General features: G+C 41.5%; 1 protein-coding gene and 1 long non-coding RNA gene across 2 annotated transcripts; one reads left to right on the top strand and one right to left on the bottom strand.

The window, feature by feature from the left end:
* Positions 1–69: 69 nt before the first annotated feature.
* LOC308062372 (scaffold attachment factor B1-like) lies at positions 70–20,365 on the top strand (the record flags this gene model as incomplete). Its single annotated transcript, XM_080383783.1, has 21 exons — positions 70–744; positions 2,196–2,283; positions 3,473–3,537; positions 3,627–3,833; positions 5,152–5,214; positions 5,754–5,781; positions 6,682–7,180; positions 7,611–7,660; positions 10,661–10,761; positions 12,517–12,666; positions 12,762–12,838; positions 13,769–13,908; positions 14,223–14,314; positions 14,702–14,808; positions 15,974–16,267; positions 16,557–16,694; positions 17,191–17,233; positions 18,606–18,727; positions 19,451–19,563; positions 19,688–19,739; positions 19,999–20,365. The coding sequence occupies 21 exons, from the start codon at positions 70–72 to the stop codon at positions 20,126–20,128; spliced, it is 3,234 nt and encodes a 1,077-aa protein (XP_080239909.1). The 3' UTR covers positions 20,129–20,365.
* Positions 9,740–16,564, bottom strand: LOC308062400. Its single transcript, XR_013927557.1, has 2 exons — positions 16,471–16,564; positions 9,740–10,542 (listed from the first exon to the last, which is right to left on the bottom strand). It is a non-coding gene; the product is annotated as an uncharacterized lncRNA (long non-coding RNA).
* Positions 20,366–24,033: the final 3,668 nt, after the last annotated feature.

Below are 24,033 nucleotides of genomic sequence, written 5' to 3'. Positions count from 1 at the left end.
GTTTCGACTCGCACGCAGGGAGCAAGGCGGGATTAAAACAACGGCGAAAAGCCACAGTTGCGGCACAAAATGGTGGCAAAACCGAGACGCGCTGAAGAGAAAGGGGGAGGGGAGGGAAGGGACCGCAGCCCGCACGCGCGGCTGACAGGAGCCGGCAGACCGCGCGCGTGCGCGGAGGGAGCTGCCGCCGCTCTGGCGCAGGCGGTGACAGGCGCGCGCGCGCAGCAGCGCCGGCCCCGCCCCCAGCGCCGCAGTGCGCAGCCGCGCTCCGAGGCCGCATGCGCCGGGGCGCGCGGGCCGCCCTTCGGCCGAGTCGCCGCCGCCCGCGCCTGCACACAAGCCGCCGCCGTCGCGTTCCGCCAGGCCACGCCCCCCCCCGCCCCCGGCCGGCCGGCGCCCTTCGCTCCGAGCCTGCGCGGAGCGGGCTCCCTCCCCCTCCCCTCGGCGCGTCCTGGCCTCCCCACCATTTTGTGCCGTGATCGCAAGGTTAGCTGCTTGATTGTGCCATATTCTTCCGTGCGTTCGGGCTCGAGGCGGAATACCGAAGGAGCCTTGATGGCGGAGAGTCAGTCAGCGGCCGGGCTGGGGGACTTCACATCCCTTGGTGGGGCCGCGGCTCTCGGCTCGGAACCCGAAACGCGGCGGCTGAGCGAGCTGCGAGTCATCGACCTGCGCGCCGAGCTCAAACGCCGTAACCTCGACAGCAGCGGCAACAAGAGCGTGCTGATGGAGCGGCTGAGGAAGGTGAGGCGCGAACCCGGCGGGAGAGGGGGCGGCGGAGGGGGAGGTGTCATCCGGGTCCTTTGTCCCCGGCCTGGGGCGCCCGGCGCATGCGCGCTCGGGGCCTGGCCCGGCGCCCCGGGCTGCCGCGCCGAGGGGCCCTGAGGGGAGCGGGGGTGGCGGGCGGCGGTGCCGGCCCCGAGCAGCCGTGGGGTGGCCTGTAACGCCACCGTACCCCTCTGCTGGGCCCGCTGTCGAGTTGTTGCCCTTGCGGGGGCCGCCGGCAGCCCCGCCGCTGCGCCGCTTCTTGCTAGCGCTCCGAAGACCCAGCGGAGGCCGCCTGCGGGCCCCGCCCGCCCCTCGGCCTGCCTCCGGCCCGCTCCGCTCCGCGGGGCCCGGCCCTTCCCTCGTTCCTCGGCCCTGCCGCACGCGGCCTTCCCCGCTCCCCTCTCCCATTCCCCCAGCGCACCCGCGCTCCCTGTCCCCCGCTTTCTCTTGCTTTCTCTTCACATGCGCCGCCTGACTCCCTCTCTCCGGAATTTATTTTCACAGACTTGTACAAAGCCAGAACAGCATAGTCGATCCTGGCCCTTTTATGGGTTCTAATAAACTTGCACTTTGAGAAAAAAAATCCTGTCAGATGTGCTGGAGTTCCTGTAGCAGTCACTCCGCTTTATACCATTGAAGTGCTTGTCTGCCAACCAGGGAGCCTTGTTTACAGATGAGGGCGACTTTGCTCCTCAACCATAGCTTGATTTGGCTGTGGGTTGTGTTACACCACCTTAATGTTCAGCCTTTCTAAGGGCTGATACGGCTGCCTGGCTGTATGACCTGAGCTCGGGTGAGACACTGATGTTTCCATCTAACAAATCCTTAAAAATACTGTCGTGGTTTAACCCTAGTAGGCGGCTATGCACTACATGGCTGCTCGCTCGTTCCCCAGCAGGATGGGGAGGAGAATTTGAAGGGTAAAAGTGAGAGAAAACTCATCGATTGTGATAAAGACAGTTTAATAATTTAAAAAAATGGAAGAAAAAAAAAAAACAACCCAGAGGAAAAAGAGGAAAAGCAAGTGATATAAAAGAAAACACTCACCGATTCTGAGCCATTCCCCAAGTAATGGCAATCTCACTAAACACCCACACTGGTTTTATTGGTGAGCACAACATTATATGGTATGGAATATCCCTTCGGTCAGTTGGGGTCAGCTGTCCCAGCTGTGTACCCTCCCAGCTTGTTGTACACACCTAGCCTGCTCACTGGCAGGGCTGCCTGAGAAGGAGAAAAGGCCTTGATGCTGTGCAAGCACTGGTCAGCAGTAACTGGCACATCCATGTGTTATCAACACTTCTCTGAACAAATCCAAAACATAACTCCATACAAGCTACTGTGAAGAAATTTATATCTCATCCAAAGCAAGTACAAATGCACATGAATGAGAAATACAAGAGGTGTCATACTGCTGTCTCCGATAGGCCATTGAGGACGAAGGAGGAGATCCTGATGAAATCCCTGTGGCTTCAGAACTGACCAACAAGAGAATGCCAAAAAGAACTAGCAAAGGTATGGAACCTGAACAATTACAGTATCTCTGTTTCAGTGTAGCTAGAAGTGCACATACAATGTTGATTTCTTTGTTTCATTAGTTTAACTGGGGGGGAAATGCTTTCTCTTTCTCCCTTACGGAAAACAGTAAAACTCTGTTGCATTAGTGAGCAATGACAGGTTTTAAATGATAATATGATGCTTACTGATGCTTCTGTTAGCAGCAAATCTTGAAATCTGTTGATGAGACCATAAGTTGCAGGTGTTTCTGTACTTGTGACCGTGAGTAGAATTGTGTCAGGTACAAAGCAAGCAGCTGCAGCATAAGCTTCTGTGGAAAGCTCTGCTAAGGTATATTAAGGTGTCTCCACAACACCCTGGGTTGTAATTTCCTTGCCATAACTATATATGTTTTCCTTTTTTCATAGAAGCCCTTGAACCTCCATCACCATTGGGATATGTTTTTACATGTGAGAAATTACAGTGGGAATAATTAGAGCTATTGTTGCACAAATAACAAATGCATATTACTTTTGTTACTGTCATATTTCATTCTATAACCACGTTGTTTTGAAAATAAACTGTTCCAAAATAGCTCACTAGTGATTTAAGTATATTTTGCTTCAAAAACTTTAAATACTGAGCGGGACATGGTATGTGTGGTTTATTTGATTGCTCATAACCAATTCTTTAAAGATACTGTCTGAAACTTACATTTTTAAGCTGTTTCCTTTAAGATAATAGGGTAGAAACAGAGAAAGAGCAGTTGTTTTTGAGTAGTGATACAAGTTTGATGGTGACAGGTGCACCTAAACATGTCCAAGATCTTCAAACTGAAGACCGATTCTAAATCAGTTTAATTATTTAAATGGTAGAAGGGAGGCTTTTTGTAACAGTGATAGGGTATTTCTTTTAAATGGAACACCTTCCTGGACAGTGTTGTCTTTCTAGGTATTGAAGTGTTGTAGAATGAGAGGACTGTAGCTGCTGAAAAATGTAGCTGTGCTACTACTAGTTTATGCTCACACTGTTTGCTTGTATGGAGTGGCAAGTCATCCTCCATTATACCCAGACAGACCTGGACTTCTGAATCCAGGGTCTCCATGATTATTTGTTGAAACGGACTCAATGTTGAATAGATAATTCAGCAAAGACTACACGTTATGAAGTTTAGTGCTATATCTTACTTCAGTTATACTGTTGTTAGGAAGAAAACCAGAAGAAGAAGGTGTTGAAGACAACGGACTAGAAGAAAACTCTAGGGATGGGCAGGTAAGTGAAATCATGATTGCTGATAATTACTGAGAATATGCATCACTTAACCCACAATAAATGCACGTCTACCCTTTTTCTTTCTGTAGGAGGATATCGAAGCAAGTCTGGATACCTTGCAAGATATTGACATGATGGATATTAGTGTGTTAGATGAAGCTGAAATAGATAACGGCAGTGCTGTAGACTGTGGAGAAGACTATAGTCCTGATAATATTCTTGATTCTCTGTCTGATAATAAAGATAATGTTGAAGCAGAAATGAAAGAACTTCCAGATCAGCTAACAGAAAACGAGGTAAGTGAGTAAAGGTCTCTCTGAATTTTCAGAAGGTATTAGTAAGCAGAACATGCACAAGTTATTTCAGTGTAATAGAATATAGGGACATGAAGGTGATATGGGTACTATTTCACATTAACAGCTCTCATGTCCTGCTCTCTTAAGTGTTGAATATTCTTGGACCTAGCAGAGGCTTGAAATATTCACAGTAGACTGCCTTCTTTACCTTGCAGTTACATCTTTGCTTGCAGTGGAAGAAACTTGGAATTGAAAGTAATTCATTAGTTTTGGTGTTCCCTCTTACCTTTAATGTGTTTAAGTGTATATATGCATACACCCAGCCGTCTAGGTACTTGTATATATATGGAGAGAGAGAGAAATACGTTTTCAACTCACGGATGATTTGGAAATCTTTTCTGCAGAAATAACGCTCTGGTTTAAAGAATTTCTCTTGTACAGTTTTCTCAAAAAGATTAATAAAATAAGAAAACCTTAATGTATTTTGTATTGCCCTGTTCTGACATTGCCAGGTTTTTTACTTCGTTTTGAGAGCAGCTTGCAATGTCTTTTACAGACAGCACAGTCTCCTGCTGCTGAATGAACAGTATATATTCTATATGTTACATTCACTCCCCAAATATTACACTTCCTTGGATCCTTGTGGGTTTTTTTTTTTTTCATTTTAGGCTGTTCACTCCGAAAATGGAACATATTATCCTTCCATGCCTCCTTATGGTTTTTTATTTGTTTGTTTGTTTATTTTAGGCCTGTGTTGTCTGTCTGAACTTTTTTATCATTTACCTTCTGAAAAGAGGGTCATTGCAACAACATCCAGTTAACCTGAAACACAATTTTCTGGTGCTCTGTAAATTAGCGCTGTTGTGAATCATGTAACCAGTGATCTTTGGTTGAGTCTTACCATCAGCTCTTGAGGAAGGAAGATTTTGGGGACATGTTTTGTTTTTGGAAGGGTAGAAACCTAAGTCAGTTGCCTTTCTAATTTCTTTTTTCAGTTAGAAACTAAAGAAGTAAAGAAATGGAGAAACGTGTTATGTACAGTAACCACAGAAATGTGAAATACATTTCCTCTCTAAATAAGAGTAGCTTTGAAATAGACAATGTTGCGTTGAAATTAAAATGAAAGGTAACTGGAGAAAGGTATTTAATTATCAAGAATATTCTAATGTTGCTCCTCATTCTTGGGTCACAATCAATTGAAATGTGTCAAATAAAAAAATACTATTATTGCTAGGGAAAATGGAATACAGTTGTACTTCTCCGTAAGCTAATGTTACTTTTTGTAAGAAATGCTATAATTCCTTTTTTACTCTTTTAGGGAGATTATGATGAAATTGAAAACAGTTTAGATGCCTCTTCTTCAGATTTAATTGAAATGAAGGTAAATTGAAAATGTAGCTGTATTTCAGATCGTTATTATCAGTTTTCACTCTATGCTCATGCTACAAAAAAGAAAATGTGACAGTAATGTGAAATTGTAACAGAATCCAAGACAGACGTGATCTTGCTTGGAATACAGTCTGTCAAATAAGAACGTCCTGTGGTTTTTCCCTACTTTTCAGTCAGCTATCAAGACTTCCAATTTTGTGGCAAATTTCTCTTGCTGATTATATCAAGTAGTAGCTGGGTGTTTTTTACACTTTGCCATTGATGCAGTTCACAAAGATACTTTATTGGTCTCTTTAACATTCCAAGTTAGGTATGAGAATGCAGTTGCGGCTGATACTTTGATTTGGCTTTAATGTGCTAGAAAAGTTACTGGTATAAAATACTGAGTTCCAGTGGCTGGTGAAAAAAAGTGTTTAAAGTAGTAGGTGAATTTGTGTGGTTTTCAGTCTTGGGATTGGGTGGGGGGCTGCTGTTCTGTGTTATGAAATACATTTTATAAAGTCCTCATTCTGTGTTTATTTTCCCAAACAGAAAATGGAGAAGCTGCACTTGGAGCCAGGTACTGTTAAAGAAAAACATATTCCTGTCTTTTCAACTAATACTTTTTAAACCATTAACTATTAAAAAACGAAGCAAACAAACATAATTTGCATTATTTTTATGATGGACAATCCAGATCATGCAGGGTCATAGAGATTGGAAACCCAATCATATCCCCAGATCTGTGAAGTGATGCTTGTCATCTTTGAAATATTTTCAGTGAAATGAAATGGTTTAAAAACCTGTTAAGCTACATAAATGGATTTAGAGAAGTTAATCACAGTTTAAAAGCTAAAGATTCTACTTGTAAACAGATCTTGTGATATCGCACATACCTTAACTCTTTTAAGTAGAGAGCAGTAAAAGCAGTAAAAAGATATTGTAGGGCATTATAATGTAAAGATTAGTTACTGGATACAGAAGAAAGAAGAGAGTTTCTTCATGGGAATTTCATACAGATACTTTTCACTTTCTGGACTGCAAACACACTCATGCACCATCAGAAGATGCCCAGTTCTCATGTTGGACTGTCTGCTAAAAGAATTTCACAGAAATTTAAAAATTGAACCCTCAGTGCCTTGATACGTTCAGTTAAGCATCTCGGACTCTGGAAGCTAACTAGAGAAGAAACAGAGCTGAATGATTTCGTGAAGAATATCAAGGATCAGCCAGAAGGTTTTTGTTAAATCTGTGGGGGCATTTTTCTTCCCTGTTAACACTTTAGGGCTGATGTGGTAGTTTGTCAGAGAGCAGTTAGCGTAGTGCTTTTAACACTGTGTACACTAGGGTTTTCCAATCTCTGTGTAGCTTAGAAGTTCTCTTGGTGTTAGTGTGGCAGCCATGCCAGTTCCACATTTGTGATTGCTGTATTTCCCTGGTGATTAAATCTTGTGCCATTCTATTCCTGTTAAATCCGTAGAAAATGAGAAAATACTCGACATTTTGGGGGAAACTTGTAAATCTGAGCTCCTTAACGAAGAAACTTCCGAAGCGGAGCGGCCACATGCACAGGAAGCAAGTAACGTGGTGCCAGGCAAGAGGCTAGCAGAGGAAGAGGACGCTCTTGCTGCCACTCAGTTGGAGGAAGATGCTTTAGATTTGGACAGCAAATCGGCACAAGCTATGGCAAGGAAGGAAGCAAAGCGTTTAGTTGTAGCAAAAGGGGAGACAAGTGAACAGACAATAGAGGAAGAGAACGCGGACTCTGAATGTTTAGTAGTAGAGACCCTAAGCGATCAGAGTAGCAAACGCTCCCAAGGCCTGGAAGCCTCTAGTGGGGAAACAGCGGAAAAAGGCCCAGGTCCCGAAGCCAAAGATAGCAAAGAAGATGCCAAGAAAACAGAAGAGAAAGCTAATTCTGAGGAATCCCCTGCCACTAAAGAGTCCTCAACCAGTGAGGGCGGTGATCAGAAAAAGAGGTTTGTTTTTTCTCCGTTATAGACCAGATGCTATCTTTTTTTCATTGGTCGTTAAGTGATGCGCATAAGCTGTTTCCTTCAATTGGCCACCGAGACTGATGAAATTGTAGCCTGTTCCTAAAGAGTCTGTTTTGTTTCTCCATGTGCAGGTATTTTTTTTTTTTTTTAAACACAGAGGGTTTGATTTCTTTCCTTCCTCAACCTTCAAAGGTTGTTTCCTTAAATTGCTCTTATTTGTAAACGTCTTCCTAATATGTCTGTTTAAGGATCTGACTGCATTATTTCTTGTCAGATTTCTTAAATCAAGTATACAAAGGTATGTTTTCATTTGCAACATATTTTCTGGTAGGTATTTAATTTTAGCATTTTTCATAATTTATAGTTAGTCACTTTTCTTTCTGACTTGAATAATGTGGTGTTTTGTCTTTAGCCCTGTTGAGGAGGACAGAGAATCAAAGATAATCTCAAAGGATGAGAAAGGTATGTTTCTTACAAAAAAAAAAAGATTGCTTGGAGAAACTGGTTTTGTATTGGATGGGGAATTTCAGTAGAGAAGGGTTGGAATGTGTGCAGTTGTCAAATACCGTAAATTATTCACCTCTTTCTGGATATTTTTTTTAATCTAGGCCAAAAACTATTTCCTTTTTATGCTTTTTTCTATAGGTTATCTGTGTCGTACCCTTTTGTTTGTATCTTGATCTTCAAAGGTAGACATTAATACATGGCAAATATGTCCTTCATTGTGCTGAAGATGCTTACCAACAGCTGTTAGGGAGTCGAGAGCCTGTCGCAATTGTGTTTGCTTTACTAGACGCTTATGGGTCTTCATACTGTCTTCTGTTCTGAAATAATTTGGAATCTAGTATTCATGTATTTAAATGCCACCCAAAACTTACAGCATAACGTTGTCTTCAAGTTAGATTGATGTTATTAAATCTTTGTCCGTGCAGATCCTATTTACAGTGCAAATGTGTCATAAGCAAGATGAAAATTTGTTGTTCAACAGTGTCAAGTGCCTGCTCCTTCTTCTCATCCAGTTCTTCCTTTTTATACATCAAGCTGCTGAGTCTTTGCAGCTCACCCCACCTCTCTGTTCTCTCCTGTCTGACCAGTGCAGATTTTCAAACTGAATTTTAACATATATACTGCAGGCAGGTAGTTCAGCACTCTTAAGCGTGCAAGTTCCAGCAGTTCCTATAATAGGCATGTAACTCATGATGAGATCTGTCTACTGACTGAACAGGAAGAATTTGTTTGGTGTTAATTGGGTTTTACAACACAGACTGAGTTTGTTGTCAGCTACTTTTTCCAAGATCTGAGGTTATACCTGTTTGTGCAAGCTACTGGACCTCACAGTCAGCTCCATTAGGATTTACCTCTTGCTCACAGTCTGTAATCTCGTGTTCTCTTACTTCGGAATATTTAGTGCTTTGTGGATGCTGTCATTTAGCCAAGGACTTCAGCATGTGTTTTTTTGTGAACTGGGAAAACTCTTCTTGAGGTATGCATTTAAAACAGCCTTCAGGGACTTGGGTGTCTGCAAACTACCTTGCCCCTGCATACCTTTCTCCAAAGGATGTGCTGTGTTCCGTAACATTTGTTTATATCATTTTCTGGCTTAGAAAACGGCACTGGGGAGAGGTAGCTACTTGATCGTGTAACTCTGCATGCAGAGCAAAGCAGTTGAGCTGGAAGAAATGTACAGAACTATGTACAAGTCAGTTCTGACTCATATATTGCTATTTCCACACCTGTATGAAAGGATTTTATTTAGGACGAGTTTTCTATTTTCCGTGCGTTCATTATGAGACCTGTATTTAATAAGAGTGTAGAAAAAGAAATTTATGAGCTCATAAGTCTGGTGGACTTGTCAGTAGATTTACACATATCTGAAAGATGTCTTCAGTGGTGAGGGTTGGCTCCCAATATCCACATCGTTCTAGTTTCTAAGTTAGAGAAGATTTTACAGTTCCTGTCTGTCTTGGAAGTGCAGTGCCATTGCAGGATCACCTCTTTAAGTCTTATGGGAAGGCAAAACCTGGGTATGTTAAGACTAGTTGAAGTTTGTTTACAAAGGACATTAAGGTACTAAAAAATCATCAGTAAGAAGAAAGTGCTCATTTTTCTCCAGGACGGCAGTGTAACTGCAGGTGGCAGTTTTAAAATGCTACAGGAAGCGTGTGGAGTATAAGCATCAAAGTGTACAGCTCAGCTTTTTGAAACAACAAGAGAATGTATCTCCCATGTGTTTGCACACCTCTGTCCATGCAGTTCTTGAGGCTGGAAGATGGCAGGTGTAGAATTAGTCTCCTTTATACAAAAGGCCTCTTTTTTTTGGTTTTGTTTTGTTTTTTAAAGAGATTGACACAGACGATTGCATACTTTCCTAGGGAACTTGTATAAATATTAACAACAGTGTTCTCAGTGCTAAGGTCACGGTTGAGACAAGGACAAAAATTATCAGGAAGTAAGAGATGGAAAGACACCCAAATAAAAGCATTTTAGAAAGGTTTGGGAAGAAATGTCTGCCCTGAATGACAGCAGTTCTGAGAAATTCTGTATATCACAAAAAAAAAAAAAACAAGGCAGATGGTTTGCAATCAGGTAGCTGGGCTGAAACCTGCTTCACTCCATTCAGTGAAGCTGTGGAACTGAACACTACCAAGTCTGATAAAAGGACAGAAAAGGCATTTCAAAGGAGATTGGAAACAGTATCCTTCCCCAAGTGCTTCCTGCTGAAATGCAAACACTAAAACCTGGAGTTCAGTTCAAACACTTTTTAATCACTAGACATTGGGTTTTCAGACATTACAAGTACATAGCCATTTCTAAAATTACCTTTCTAGTTTAGATGCCAGATTGGATGGTGTTCTGTAGTTCTTGCATAGTTAAAGCAAGCTAGGTCTTCTCTGACTCCTGTAACTTGAAGTCACAGGCTTCATACCCCAACTGTGGAATCTCTGTAGGCAGAAAGAGGAGAGAAGTTTTCTTGCTTTCTTTATGGTGCGTGTCTTTCCTTGAGAGGCACAGGGAATCTGCATCCCATCATCATTCCTTTGGAGTCAAGGGGGTAAGGAGGGCAAGGCGTGAGCGTACGTGGGTACTAACACCATTCCCACAACTCCGGCAGGTCTTGTCTTTTCCTGTAAGTGCAGAGTTACTGGGATCTATCCAGGCACATTCTAAGGAACCAGTTACTTTAGAGATGCTCTAGTCCAGTGTCTTGAAGAATGACATAATATACTTTAGTTGCATGTATCAAAGCTTGAAATTCCATCTTAAAGTTTTTGGACTTGTAATACTACTTGCCTTCAGGAATGTGAATCATGGGGGAGAATGTTATGCGTTGCATTTCACTTGCTCTGTGATTTAAAAAGAAAATAAAAGACTTGTGGAACTGCTCCTTTTTTAATGCAGAAGTAGTTGCTAAAATAATGAGGATTTTGGGTATGTTTTGGTTTTGTTTGTTTTCCTTATTAGGTCGCACTGCTAGTGGTTCTGGTAGAAACTTTTGGGTGAGTGGACTGGCTTCCACTACCAGGGCTACAGATTTGAAGAATCTGTTTAGCAAATATGGGAAGGTAAGGGTTTTTAAATTTTATTTTGGTTTGGTTTAATTTGAAATTGTCTTAATAAGACTTCTTAAGCTCCTGTCACAGAAAATACTAGTGAAAGGAATCAAATTATCAAAAATATTGTGGGATATCAAGGAGAAAATTGCCAAACACTGAACAGCTGCTTTTTTTATTCTGTTGCTCACTTCCAAACAGGTATAAAATTCCATTGACTGTCCTTTATTTGAAACAGTCAGTGACTGTTTACATATACTTCTGTCTCCTGGGCTGTAGTATAGTATTTTCACCCACTAGAAATTCACAGTCAACAGTGAATTTAGCGTTGTTTGTTAAATATTTCTTTAGGACTAAGTAAAACGTAGGTTGTACGTTGAAACATAATTATTGGGGAATATCTTGAGAATTGCCATGGTACCTGAAGTTTTATTTTTGTCTAGAGTTAGCAGTTGCTTTAAAAAGCACTTGTTCGGGTAGTTTTGGGTGTTTTTTTGTTTGGTTTGGTTTGCAGGGGGTGGGAGGTGGGTGGTGCATCCTGCATTTGTTTTTAACGATAGATAAAATGGCAAGTTAAATCTCCCTGTCAGTTGGGAAATTGAAAGAGCTAGTTTAATAGAAGACTGATGTCAGAGACATCAGTAAGGATTTTTGTTAAACCTTTGAAGCCTATTTAAAGATGACTGTCAGCAGATTGTAGTAAAAGAAAACTGTATGTGCCAGCAATCTGCTATTGAATGTTTAACTAATGAAAATATTCCAGAATTTAAATGTGACTATACAAATAGGTACAAAAATGGATTAAGCATAGTACAGCTCTGAGTTTGTTTGAGAGTCGTGAGACTAGTAAAATCTTTTTAAGATTCCTTGTAACAATAGAAATGCAATACTTTCCTTCCATTTATTTGTTCAGAATCCATCTGGTAACCTGGAATATAGATCACAGAGATGTACCGCAAAATTTTAAACATAATTAAAAACTATGTGACAGCCAACCTAGTATTTGCTTCTACTTAGATGCCATCATAATGTTTAGTTGTTTAAATAAAATTACTGTTATTTTCTTTGAAGTATTAGCAGGTGTAAAGCTTCCTAGAAGTAGATGTACATCTGCAATAAATCAAATGCTCAAATATATGTTCTTTGTTCAGCTGTACTTTATGATATGACAACTCTGTGAAATAGGATTGATTTCTGTAATACAAAGGGAGCTGTATTGAATACGTGAGAGCATAAGTAAGCACCATTTATGAAAACGGGTGGTTTATGTGGTCTTTTCGAATTACACTTTTTGGGGAAACTTCCTGCTTCTTAAACAGGATTGTAGATAATGTGGGTCTGCCTCTTGGCAGTGACATGAAAATATTTTTTGAGGGGTGATGGGACTTAGTGGAGCATTAGCATGGGTGGAAATTGGCTTACAAATTTTTATTAGGTTTTTACTCCTTTATAATTAAGCAAAATGATGTGAAGTTAGCCTTTCTTTTTTTGTTGTTGTTTCTTTATTTTATTTTAAGGGCTTTCTTCAGAACAGAATTCAGTCTTTGGCTCCTATCTATTGATTCAGCTTTTGCAGCATTGCTTGGCAATAGAAGTATCATTAGCTCCAAGCAATGTTCCTTCCATATTTGTTAATCTCTTAAAAACAGAAGTTTCCTGAATGATGATGGACAGGAATAAAACAGAGCAGAAATGGAGCTTGTACTTCTTCCTGTTAAGTCGCAGGTAGTTGTTACACCGAGTGTAATACCTCTTTATTTTGGACAGGTGGTAGGTGCAAAAGTGGTCACCAATGCTCGCAGTCCTGGTGCTCGCTGTTACGGCTTTGTTACAATGTCTACAGCCGAGGAAGCGACAAAGTGTATTACTCACCTCCACAAAACAGAGTTACATGGAAAAATAATTTCTGTAGAAAAAGTGAGTAGTCATCCACAAAGATACCCCGTTACCATCAGATTGTACAAATGATCGAGACCACATTCTCAGCTGATGATGTGCAAAATAAATTTCAGGCAAAAAATGAACCAGCTGGGAAGAAGCCAAGTGACAAAAAAGAGAATGAAGCCAAGAAAGAAACAGTCAGCGAGAGGTACGGTTCTAAAAAATCTCTTATCCAGAGGTGTTTTGCTCTTCACTCTATGCTGATTTGTCAGGAAAAACAAAGTAACAGTAAGAATTTCTGTGACAGATATTCAAAAAGTGACATGCATTTTTCCATCTTTTACTGCAAGATCTATTGATATTCAGTGTGTAACTTAACTCATTTCTGTTATTAGCTCCAAGGCAGGCACTGGAAAGCTGCATTTTCAAGCATACCTTTTAACTTAGCTATTTTTGAGGTTTAGTAAAGATTCCAGTGCTTTCATGTCATAAATCTATAGGAAAGGCCATTTAAGAATTTTGATCAGTATGTCACTGTTTCTTCATTAAATTTTTCTCTCATTGGAATAGGGCTTTCTCAGGTGCTGGTGGTCATGGACAGTTAAAGATCAGTTGTCCAAGATCCTGTTTCTAGAACATGTTCCTCTTCAGCGCTGTACTTTTTCACTCTAGCATTACTAAAAGTACCTGGAAAAGACACTAGGAGTATGAATAAGACAGTATGTCCTTTGCGTTAATTATCTTCTTGAGCCAGAACTCCTATTAAATGCTATTTGCTGAGAAGTTTTTTGCCTTTATTTCACCTAGTTGAGCGAGAAGAGTGGTTCACATTGGCACTTCATAATTGTCATGTTGTGTAAGAAACTTTGTTGATGTTGAGCACATGGGGGGGTGAATTTTTTCTTTCGCCTCAAGTTCAGATATCTGAATCATGGCCAAGTTTTTATGACAACTGCACGGCATGGACTGATTGTCATGTTATGGCATAGGAAGTTGTAGAAGAAAATCTTACGAAATCTATTTATGACTGTCTTACGACATCAGAATTCTACTTCGTTACTGTGTTGCTAGCAGTCTCCTTTAGTTTTCTTTTCTCTTACTCTGTATTAGTCTAATCTATGTCATTATCTATATATAGACCTGGCAGTGTTAAAAGAGATGAGAAATCTGACCAAAAAGATGATCCTAAAAAGACAGAAGACAAAGATGAAAAGGAAAAAAAAGATAAAGATGAACTGAAGTCTGGTTCATCAGATCAACCTAAAACTATAAAGTCAGGTAATTTGGCTATTCTTTTTTTCAGTTAAAGATATGAAGTATGAACAATTAATTACAGCGTTCTAGAATTATTTCCAGTTCTTAGCTGGAAATCCAGAAAGTATAAAGAGGTGGGAGGGAGAGTGATGTTGTGTCATCCTTAACAGAAGCACCTGGAATAGGTGTAGTGAAAATAAGATTTTTTGAAGAGAGGGTTAAATGCCCATATTCACATTTTAGAAACGTAAGTTGTGGCATGGTGATGAATGGTGTCGGTTATGTAGTTTGATTGTTTTTTTCCATCTCTCTTTCCCCTCAATCTGTGATTTATTTAGGAAGTAAAGGAACAGAAAGAACAGTAGTAATGGATAAATCCAAAGGAGAACCTGTTATTAGTGTGAAAACATCAACTACGTCAAAAGACAGAGTAAGTAATGTTTCTGCATGGGAGGCATGTCAGTTGTCCTTAGAAACAAATACTGGATTCTGCCAAGCTATATGTAGCCCACCAGTCGGTCCAGTTAGAGTTTCTATAATGTGGATGTAGATCTAAATTATTAAAATGCCTTTCATATGACTGATACCATATTCAGCAATTAAATCCTGCCAAACAAATGCAGGACGCTAAGTATTACCGTGTTAATACATGGTGTATCTGTAATGTTAAAAAAGAAGAGTATTTTTGAAAAATTCAGGGACCAAGCTTTGAGATATAATGTGTATGAATGGAAATGTTGCTTTGAGTATTGTTTGTGATAGTTCTTGTTTTATAAATGTGCTCCATTAAGTTTCTCTACTTCAATATTAAATACAGAGCATTAAGAGCCAGGATCGCAAATCGGAGAGCAGAGAGAGACAAGGCATTGTGCCATTTGACAAAATTAAAGCCCAGCGAAAAATGAGGGAGGCAGAGCAGCGCCGGTAAGAGCAACAGTGAATTTTTTTTGGGAAAAAATAATAATAAATTTTCTAGAATGAATATAACTTTATTAAAATCAATATAGAAATAAAAGGGGGGTTAATTTGTCTTTGTACTTGTAATTTGTTACACATTTGTGGGTCACATATCTTTTGAATGGGGAAAGCTCCATTTACTGACTTCTAGAACTAAGCTTGAAATTGTGTTTGGGGGGGAAAATGTTGCAGTTTGTTTTTTGTTCTTGTTCCATTTTGTAGATTTTATGGTTTAGATTGATTGAAGTGTGCTGCTTTCCTTAGCTAAGTATTACCGTAGAGGTGAAATGATGATTCTAAACTTGCCACACACAAATATACAGGGAAAGATCAGGAGAAAAGTTTCTTTCTCAGAATGAGATCTTGTCTTGTCATAGCATTCAAAGTCACCATATTGTTTGAAATAAAACAAGGTGATTATTTCTGTATGTAAATACATTGTGTCTGTAGAGAAGGGGATTTTCCAGCAGCCCAGCAAAGTTTCTGTATCTTTTAAGAACCTAATTCAGGTATTGGGTAGGGGTTTATTTCTGTTTTCATGATGTTTAATACAGGATAAATGTGGTAGTAGCCATGCTTCAGATTCCTTGCTAAAACTCTGACCTGAATTCCACATAAAAACAATTTCCACACATTACAAAACTTTATTACTTGCCTAAAGTAAGTTGAATTGGACAGGGGGGAAATGTTTTCACGAGTCTTACTGGAGAGGAAGAAAGTTCCTCCCTCACAGGTAGATTTCTGAGCCTTAGTGGAGTTACATTATGCAGTATACCATTCTGGCTGCTTCAGAGTTGGATATTTTATTTGAGTAGAAGGAATGAGCCTGGGGCATTTGGATTCAAATTCTCCTGACCATACAGGATTATTTGCCCCCACAGGTGGGTTTTGTGAGAGTAATATGATCAGTCTCCCAAGCAGTTCATATGTATGCTGAGTGTCTTCCCTCCGTGCCCTCCCTGCCACTCCATCCTCAGGTATAATTTCAAGGAGCTGCCACAAATTTGCAGTCACTGTGGTTTTAATTTTTAATACTCCTTCCTCTTTTTTTCTTTTTTCTTTTATTTTCCTTTTTACCTTCCTTTATTTGTTGAGGTATTAGATGTGTAACCTTCTGTTTCTGTTAAAATAGCACACGTGAGCGTCGGGAGAGGCAGCAGCACCTGCAGACTATCCGGGAACGAGAAGAAAGGGAGAGACTTGAGATTGCTCGTGAGAGACTAGAAATTGAAAGGCAGCGTCTTGAACGAGAACGGATGGAAAGAGAAAGACTGGAAAGAGAACGAATGCACATAGAGCACGAAAGGAGAAGAGAACAAGATCGCATTCAGCGAGAAAGAGAAGAGCTGCGACGCCAGCATGAGCAGCTGCGCTATGAACAAGAACGTCGGTCTGCCATGAGAAGACCATATGACATAGATGGCAGGTAAATCCAGCAAATACCAATGATGCAAATGGAAAACATTGCTGCCAGGTTCTGTCTTACCAGCCTGTGCTATAAAAATCTATCTGTGTGTTCTCAGCTTCATTTAATCAGCAGCTGTTGATTGCATTGAGATGATCATGTTTAATACCCCCAGTCAAACTATCCTCTCTAAGGTTTTTCAGCTCCCTTCTGAACTTAATTACCTTTCTTCTGGTTTGCACAGTTTGGAAGGAGGGAACAATATCAAAAGTCATTATCTTGACTGAAATGAGTATGTTTGTTCTTTCAGGAGAGATGATCCGTACTGGCCAGAGGCAAAACGAATGGCAATGAATGATCGGTACCATTCAGATTTCAGTCGCCAGGATCGCTTCCATGATTTTGATCACAGGGATCGTGGCCGTTACCAAGACCATTCAATAGACAGGTTGGTGTCATACCTCCAGTGTGTTGCCTGAAATCAAAAGACAGGCCTGTATTTAATATCACATTTTGCTGCCTCTGCGGTGTGTTTGCTTTGCATTTTGTTTTTTTTTAAGTGTGGCTTAGTGGCTGTGGACTTTTTCTTACATAACCGTGAAGAGATCTGCACTGTGCCATGAGTTCAGCCTTCTGCCAGGCCTTGTTCAGTGTTCTGCTTGCAATGCTGTTTCACACATTTGTAGGATTCAGAAAAAATTCTAAATAATATTGTAGGCTCCTAGCATCTTAACAAGAATATTCTGGTTTATACCTTAGGACTAACGTGAGTTTTCCAGGAATCTAGAATGTGTCATGGTTTCCGTATGTTCCAGCTGTGTGCCTTTTATAATGTTGACACTCCATGGAAGCAGGATTTTTCATCCACATCGTTATGGAGATGGATTTTTATAGACTGCTGTATGTTTTACTACCACAATCTGATTTTAATTGTCTGTTTGTAGGAGAGATGGATCGAGGACAATTATGGGAGATCGGGATGGACAAGTGAGTTGCTTTATAAAGCTAGAGAATCTTAACTTCTTACAATCTCTGGTTCTCTATACTGTGTGTCAGATTAAATTTCAGTAGTTAAGAGTTAAATTCCTTATCCCAGAATATGTATCAATAACTAGATTGTTGTCTTTTCCTCAGTAAGATGCAATTTAGTTCAGGCTTGTTTATCATAGAAGTTAGATACAGTTATTCTGGTAGAAGTCAAACAAAACCAGTGAATTGTGTCAAAAAGGTAGAGTATTCCAAAAGATGGTGTAGAAAAGGCAAATTTACAAAGTACGCCTAAAATTCCCTCTTCTGAGGTTGCATGGAAATAACAGCAAAACTAGTAGAGATGTTTGTATGTTTTTGAAGGCCGGGGAAAAGACCTTCAGTGCACGTTCAAGCAATGAGAGACTAATTTTGTGGAGTCAAGGAATCCTCGAGTGCCCTTTACTGACGGTTAAGCTGTGAGACTCAGAGGGACCCGGATAGGATGGAGAATTGGGCAGAGGGAATATTATTTATTCAAGAATGGGAAAGGCAGAGTCCTGCCCCTGGGGAGGAATAACCCTGTGCAGCAGTATGTGCCTGGGACCAACCAGGTGACAAGGACTTCTGCAGAGAAGGATCTTGGAGTCGTGCTGGACAACAAGCTGACCATGAGTCAGCATTGCACCCTCCTGGGAAAGGTCAGTAACGGCCTCGGCTGCATGAGGAAGAGTGTTGGTGCCAGGTCAGGGGAGGTGATCCTTGCTCTTTACTCTGCACCCGTCTGGTGTACTGTGTCCAGTGCTGGATTTCCCCAGTACAAGCTAAGAGCTTACTGGAAGAAGTGCAGCCCAGAGCCATAAAGATGATTAAGGGCCTGGAACATCTTTTGCACGAGGAGAGGCCAAGAGAGTTGGGACCATTCAGCTTGGAGAAGAGAAAGCTCAGGGGTTATTTTATCAACGTGTTAATAGCTCATGGGAGGGAGTGTACAGAGAACATGAAGCCAGGTTTTGTTCAGTAGTGCCCACCAACAGGACAAGAGTCAATGAGCAGACACACTGGAACACATCTGGAGACAAAACAAATCACTTTTTTTTTTTTTCTGTTTTGTTTTGTTTAAAAACCCCCTGAAGCTAGTCAAACACTGGAACACGTTGCATGGGGAAGTTGTGAACTCTCCAGCTGTGAAGATACTCAAAACCTGATGGGAGACTGTTCTGGACAGCCTGCCCTGGCTGACCCTGCTTGAGTAGGGTGGTTGGACTAGATGATCTCAGGACATGCCTTCCATCCTAAATGATTCTGAGATTGAGTAGTTACAGTTGAGCAACTTTAACAATTAAATAAGAGTCCGTTTTGGGCAGACCTGTAAATATTCTTTGCCTTTTAGCATTATCCAGATGAGCGCCATGGAGGACCAGACCGTCATTCACGAGACTCTCGGGAAAGTTGGGGTAGCTATGGATCTGACAGAAGAATGAGTGAAAGTAGAGGGATGCCCCCGCAGTCACGGTTAGTGTATTTAACTGAAAATGTTTTTTCTTGTGCACCTAAGGAATATTTTCATTTGTGAAAGTGGGATGCAGTTTTTAGAAGTACGATTCTTTTTTGCCAACTTTCACCTGGGAGTCTGTTCTCTGTTGGACAGAGTACAGATGAGTAGCTTTTTTCAGCTTGCTTTGTGCGTCAAAACATGCATCTTGGCATGATTTTTATTTCCTTTCACACTGAAAGTCTTTCTGTTTTCAATTAAACTTACCTAACTTTACTTCCAAAGCTTGGCATTTTCAGGATAGCAGTTCTTCCCCAGTTTGTAGTTGTTGGAAGCACCAGCCCTTTGAAAGGAAAGCAAGTCAAAAAAATGCTTACAGATTGGGGTTGTGTGGGGTGTGTTTTGAGGTTTTGTGTCGTGGTTTTTATTTTTTAATAAGGCCTATGAGTAAGCCAGCCTACAGAAAAACGCCAAAAATAGACTGGTCAAAACAACAAGCTAGGATGGATTTTCAGAGTAAACTGGTACATCAGTATAGCATCAACCAGATTAAGAAAATCTTGTTATTTGTCATATTAGTTGCATTGAACAGAAGGCTTATTACTGAGATTTGACTTACCAGATAGCAATATAAATACAAGATTTGTATGTACCTTGGTAAAGCATTTGAGTAGTTGTTTTACTTTAATCTATTTCGTGTGCTCTGGCTCGTGTGAGAAGGTACGAATTTCACCCTTTTTCAGGGATGGACGTGACTGGGGAGATCACGGTCGAAAGTTTGAAGGACATCAAGATCGTTCATGGCAGAGCAGCGTGGATGGAGGAATGATAGGACGGGATCATGAGAGATGGCAAGGTATGCTTCTTGCACAACAGCTCATTAGTTGTGCTATGTAAAGCAGAAAATACAAGCATTATAATCCTTGGAGATGAAGTAAAATTATTACTGTGAATGTAAAGGAAGCATTTGAACTTTTTAGGTGGAGGTAGAGGCAGACCTGGTCATGTGATGCATCGTGGAGGCATGTCAGGGTAAGAACTTTAAAAAGCGTTAACTTTGTTTCCCTCTTAAGGGGTATCTCTTCTTTTCAAATTTGTGAAAGAAGCATTTTATGGGAGTATAAGTTATCTGGTTCCTTATTTAAATGTCAAGGAATAACAAAACATTCCCATGGGTTTTATGTAGTGCATCTTCTTGAAAAGTGAAAAAAAATCACCCCAGAACACCCATTATATCAGCCAGACTCCCAGAGTCACAAGAGAAAATCAAAATGTCTTGATCACTTTCTAGGCGTGGAGGTTTCATGCAAGGTGGCAACCAAAGTCAGATGATGCATGGAGGAGGAATGCAAGGAGAAGGATTTGCTGGCCAGGAGAGAACAAACAGACCTAATGATCCTCGTTTCAACCGTCGCTACTGAATGTGTTTTAATTTTTAATGCAAGGTGGCAACCGAATTGGATCTGTTACCCAGGGTTACCATTAATTGTAACTTATGGGCTACTGTAAGTGTAATTTTTTTTTTAAGCTGCTGCCATATTATATCACTCAATCCAATGTGAACTCATTTGTTTTGTAATGTGTTGTTCATATCCCATTTAAAATGTTTGTTAATGAAGCATTCCATTTTCCATAAATAAAAGCCAGTTTACAGTTAATCGTTTTGTTTCAGCAGTCCCTGGAACTGGGAACCTGGGGTCACTTGTGATCGTAAGTCACGCTTATGATCCAGACCATTGCATCAACAACCTACACAGAGTGACACTGAAAGAATAGTATTTTATCGCCTGAGGAGACAATTATTCTAATAAAAGGACATTTTTGACCACCATGGGAGGGGGAAAAAAAGCACCAACCAATTGAACTGGAGCCTTTTACTATCTCATGGTGGTGGTTATTGCATCTAAAAAATCATACTTTAGGATGAAGGCTTTTATTTCCCACCAGGTGTTTAGCTGAACTGCATTTCTCTCCCAATTCCACCAAGTGGCCACACAGACCACCTTCACGTTCCCGGCATGACAGCCCAGCACCCAGACAGACCTTGACAGCCAGTCCCTGACTGGCAGCTGTCCAGTCTCTGTTAAATCCAGTGCACAGAAACAATCAGGTAAACTCTGGTTTTGGGGTTGTGAGTTTTTTTTGGTTCAGTTTGGTCTGGTTTTTGCCTGGTACAAAGATTTCTATTGGGCTATAAAAAAAAATAAAAATAATCCACATAGTGAAGGTGGAGACAAAGCTAAAGAGCTGCCTTCTATTCCCCACTTCCAGATAAAATCAGGATAGAGGAAACGTGACCCAACTTCAGCAGAACCTCAGAATGTCCGCTACTGGTGCAAGCAGATTGCGACTAGTGGTTAATTACTGCTGTAAAAAGCAAAGCACACAGTAAAACATAAATATACTGGTTAATTTAGGTTTGCATAGGACAGAAATCGGGTTTGCATAGGGCATTTTTTTTCAAACACCACATGTGGGTTCCCCGATTTTAAAAAATCCTCAGTTATTGAGCTTTTGCAGGCTGGAGACCTGAAGGTAGTTCTAATGAACATTAAAAAGTTCAAGTGTTTAAAAAAAAAAAAAGTCTGTTAAATGAATCAAAACCAACCAAACCAAAAAGTTACTTTATAATACTGCCTTACTCATTAACCTTACTGACTCTGCAAACCTGTTGGGAGTGTCAGCAACAGAAGGACAACTTCCAGACCAGTCCCAACCCTTCTGGTCCTTAAAATGAAACCAAGTGAAGCATGTGATCTTTGTGATGAGAAAAGTAACTGCATTCAAAGGAACAATCCTACTGAGAAGGAAAAGCAAGGTGTTAGCATTCAAGGCACTACAGCTAATGGTAATCTCCCAGCAATTTCAAGCTCACACACGAAACCCGTTACCTGGCCTGCAGATGGAGAATGACGCTAACGAGCGTGCAAGCAAGATCCTGAGCACCTGCCTCGTTCCTATTTAACAACGCCCCCAAGGAAAGATCTAGTTTCCACAGTGCAGCAGAGCGAGCTGCTTGCCCTGCTGCGTTTGTCCCCCAGCATTTTGGTTTTGTGGTTTTTCAGTGTTGTTGTCATGGCCTCCCAAGTTGTTAGATCGGGTAAGAAAGTTTTTGCTTATGTTTGTCTGATCTCTGATGTTAGTTCAGGTAAAGTTTTTGCTTATGTTTGTCTGATCTTGGAAAGCTATAGTGATGTGAAGCGGAGCTCTTGCTATCTCAGCTGCTGCTTGTTTTGCAAAGACAGACAGGCTCCACTGGGGGTGGCTGATTCAGTCCCCCAATAGCTCTGGGCCAAACAGGGAAAAACACCCCCAAAACCTGCAAATTTCAAGGTTGACCTGGTGGTGCACAACTCAGGAGTGATCCTCAGCGTGGAGGAACGCTCGCAGCACCCAGCTCTTCAAAGTTGAAGCCCAGCCTCCCTTGGTCAGTGGAGAGGCGTTGTGCCTGTTTCAGAGCCTTTCACCGACTTGGCAAGTCTGTAATTAATCTGCTGCCACAGGTAAATGGCATAAATCCTCCACAATTCCTGTTTAATTGATAACCATACTGAAGAGGCAGGCGGTGCAGGGTGTCGTCTGTGCTTCCTGGGAACTGTGCTAATAACAATTAGAGTAACTGTGGGAGGTGTGAGGTTGAGAAGGTGACCTCAGGCCAACCCTCCTGCCCTGAGAAGGCAACCGAAGCATCTGTGCAAGCCCAACTAGGATGCTTAAAGTGCTCACGTGCAAGAGAACTGTATTCACTTGTACATACGTTCCTCTTGTTTTTAGAATTACTTAAGATCAATCATAAAATACCATCAAGAAAGCTTATTACAATGAAGAACCTTTAGAAAGCAATCATTCAAGGCCAAAACAGTGGTACAGAAGATGACAAAAAGCACAGAGAACTTCCAAGCACACCAGGGGCATAGTAGTCCACCTATTTGTACGTAGCATGTGTACGTGAACCAAGACCACGCTTTGTTCTTAGTGATTACATTTTGTTTGTAGCAGAAGCTAAAGAGATGAAGATTCTCTTGATGACAGTGCCAGAACTTTCTAAGTGGGAGGTTTGGCCTGGTGGGATGGGGGAGTAGACATGGAACCATTCACCGAGTCCTAAACCTCACTCTGCCTCTCCCCTTACCTCCTGGGACATTCAAGCTGAAGGTATTTTCAGAAAAGACTTGCAAATAAGCACAGAAGCCATCCTGGAGATAGAAGAGAATTATTTTATTACTTATGATGATGATGATTAAAAATATGATTTCAATAAACATTAAACACTGCTCTGGGAAATTAAGTCCTCCGTTTTACAAAGGAGTAGTAAAGGTGTAGCCCAACGGTAGGCTGAGCTTCCCATGCAGACCGACCCTTATTCCAGCGGGAGAGAAGGGAACCCAGTAAATCCATGTTCCTAGTGAATCCTAGCTCAGCTGTTCCTTCCGTGAGATGTGCTGCTTTCCAAAGTCAGCTGCCTAAGCCACAGCAAGCTTGTTACACAAGGCCTGGAAAAAGGCAGACAGCTCCTGTCTTGCAGATGGAGTTAATTTCATTACGTACTGCCCAGGAGCCAGCCTGCCGAGCAGCAGCCCTGCACAAAAACCTCGCAGCTCCGGGATCTGGTGTGTGCGTGGGGAACTGCGACAGAAACTCCCGCGGGAAAAGCCGTGCTGCTTCAAGGGCAGATGCCAGTGGGAATCCAAGGAAGAACTGGGGTCATTGATAGAGATTATCGAGGTTCTAGCATGAGGGAAAGCATCTGGCACCTGCGCAACAGGCAGAAGAGTCGGAGGGGGTGCTGCTAAAGAAAGGGCTAAAGCTAAAATGAGACTTCTCATAGTTCTGTAGGGAAGAGCTCACAACCAAGAGGGAAACAAATGATTTCTCATCCCATGCAAGAGGATACTGACCGAATTCCGAAGTCAACGTGTGATGTGCCTATACAGCCACGGGAAGCCTGTGGCACTGGAAGTGATGGAGGCAAAATGTTATTGCATTGGAGTGTAAGCTAACTAGGACCTAATCCCCCTTCTTCTCCCCCTGTGCCTTTCCCTCCCTCCGTCCCCTCACCGGTGAAGCAAGCACTACGTGGGATGCAGTTCCATGTCACGAGGCTGGGAGCTCCCCACCGCTGTTGTCACACCTTACTCTTGCTATTTGCATCGTACCCCATGATTCTGATGTGCTTGCCCATCCTACCTAGCGCAGACAGAAGCTGAATTGTATCGTTCAACACTACATCCACTGCTGGCAAAGGCAGTGTGCGTTTGTTTCCCCCTCTTGTATCCACTGCAAATTATTTTTTTTTCCCCTTACACGTCCTCCACAATCAGGTGAG

The sequence above is a fragment of the Falco punctatus genome (assembly GCF_963210335.1).
Source record: "Falco punctatus genome assembly, chromosome: 4".
Classification (NCBI taxonomy): Eukaryota; Metazoa; Chordata; class Aves; order Falconiformes; family Falconidae; genus Falco; species Falco punctatus.
This window is presented reverse-complemented; position numbering and strand designations above follow the sequence as displayed.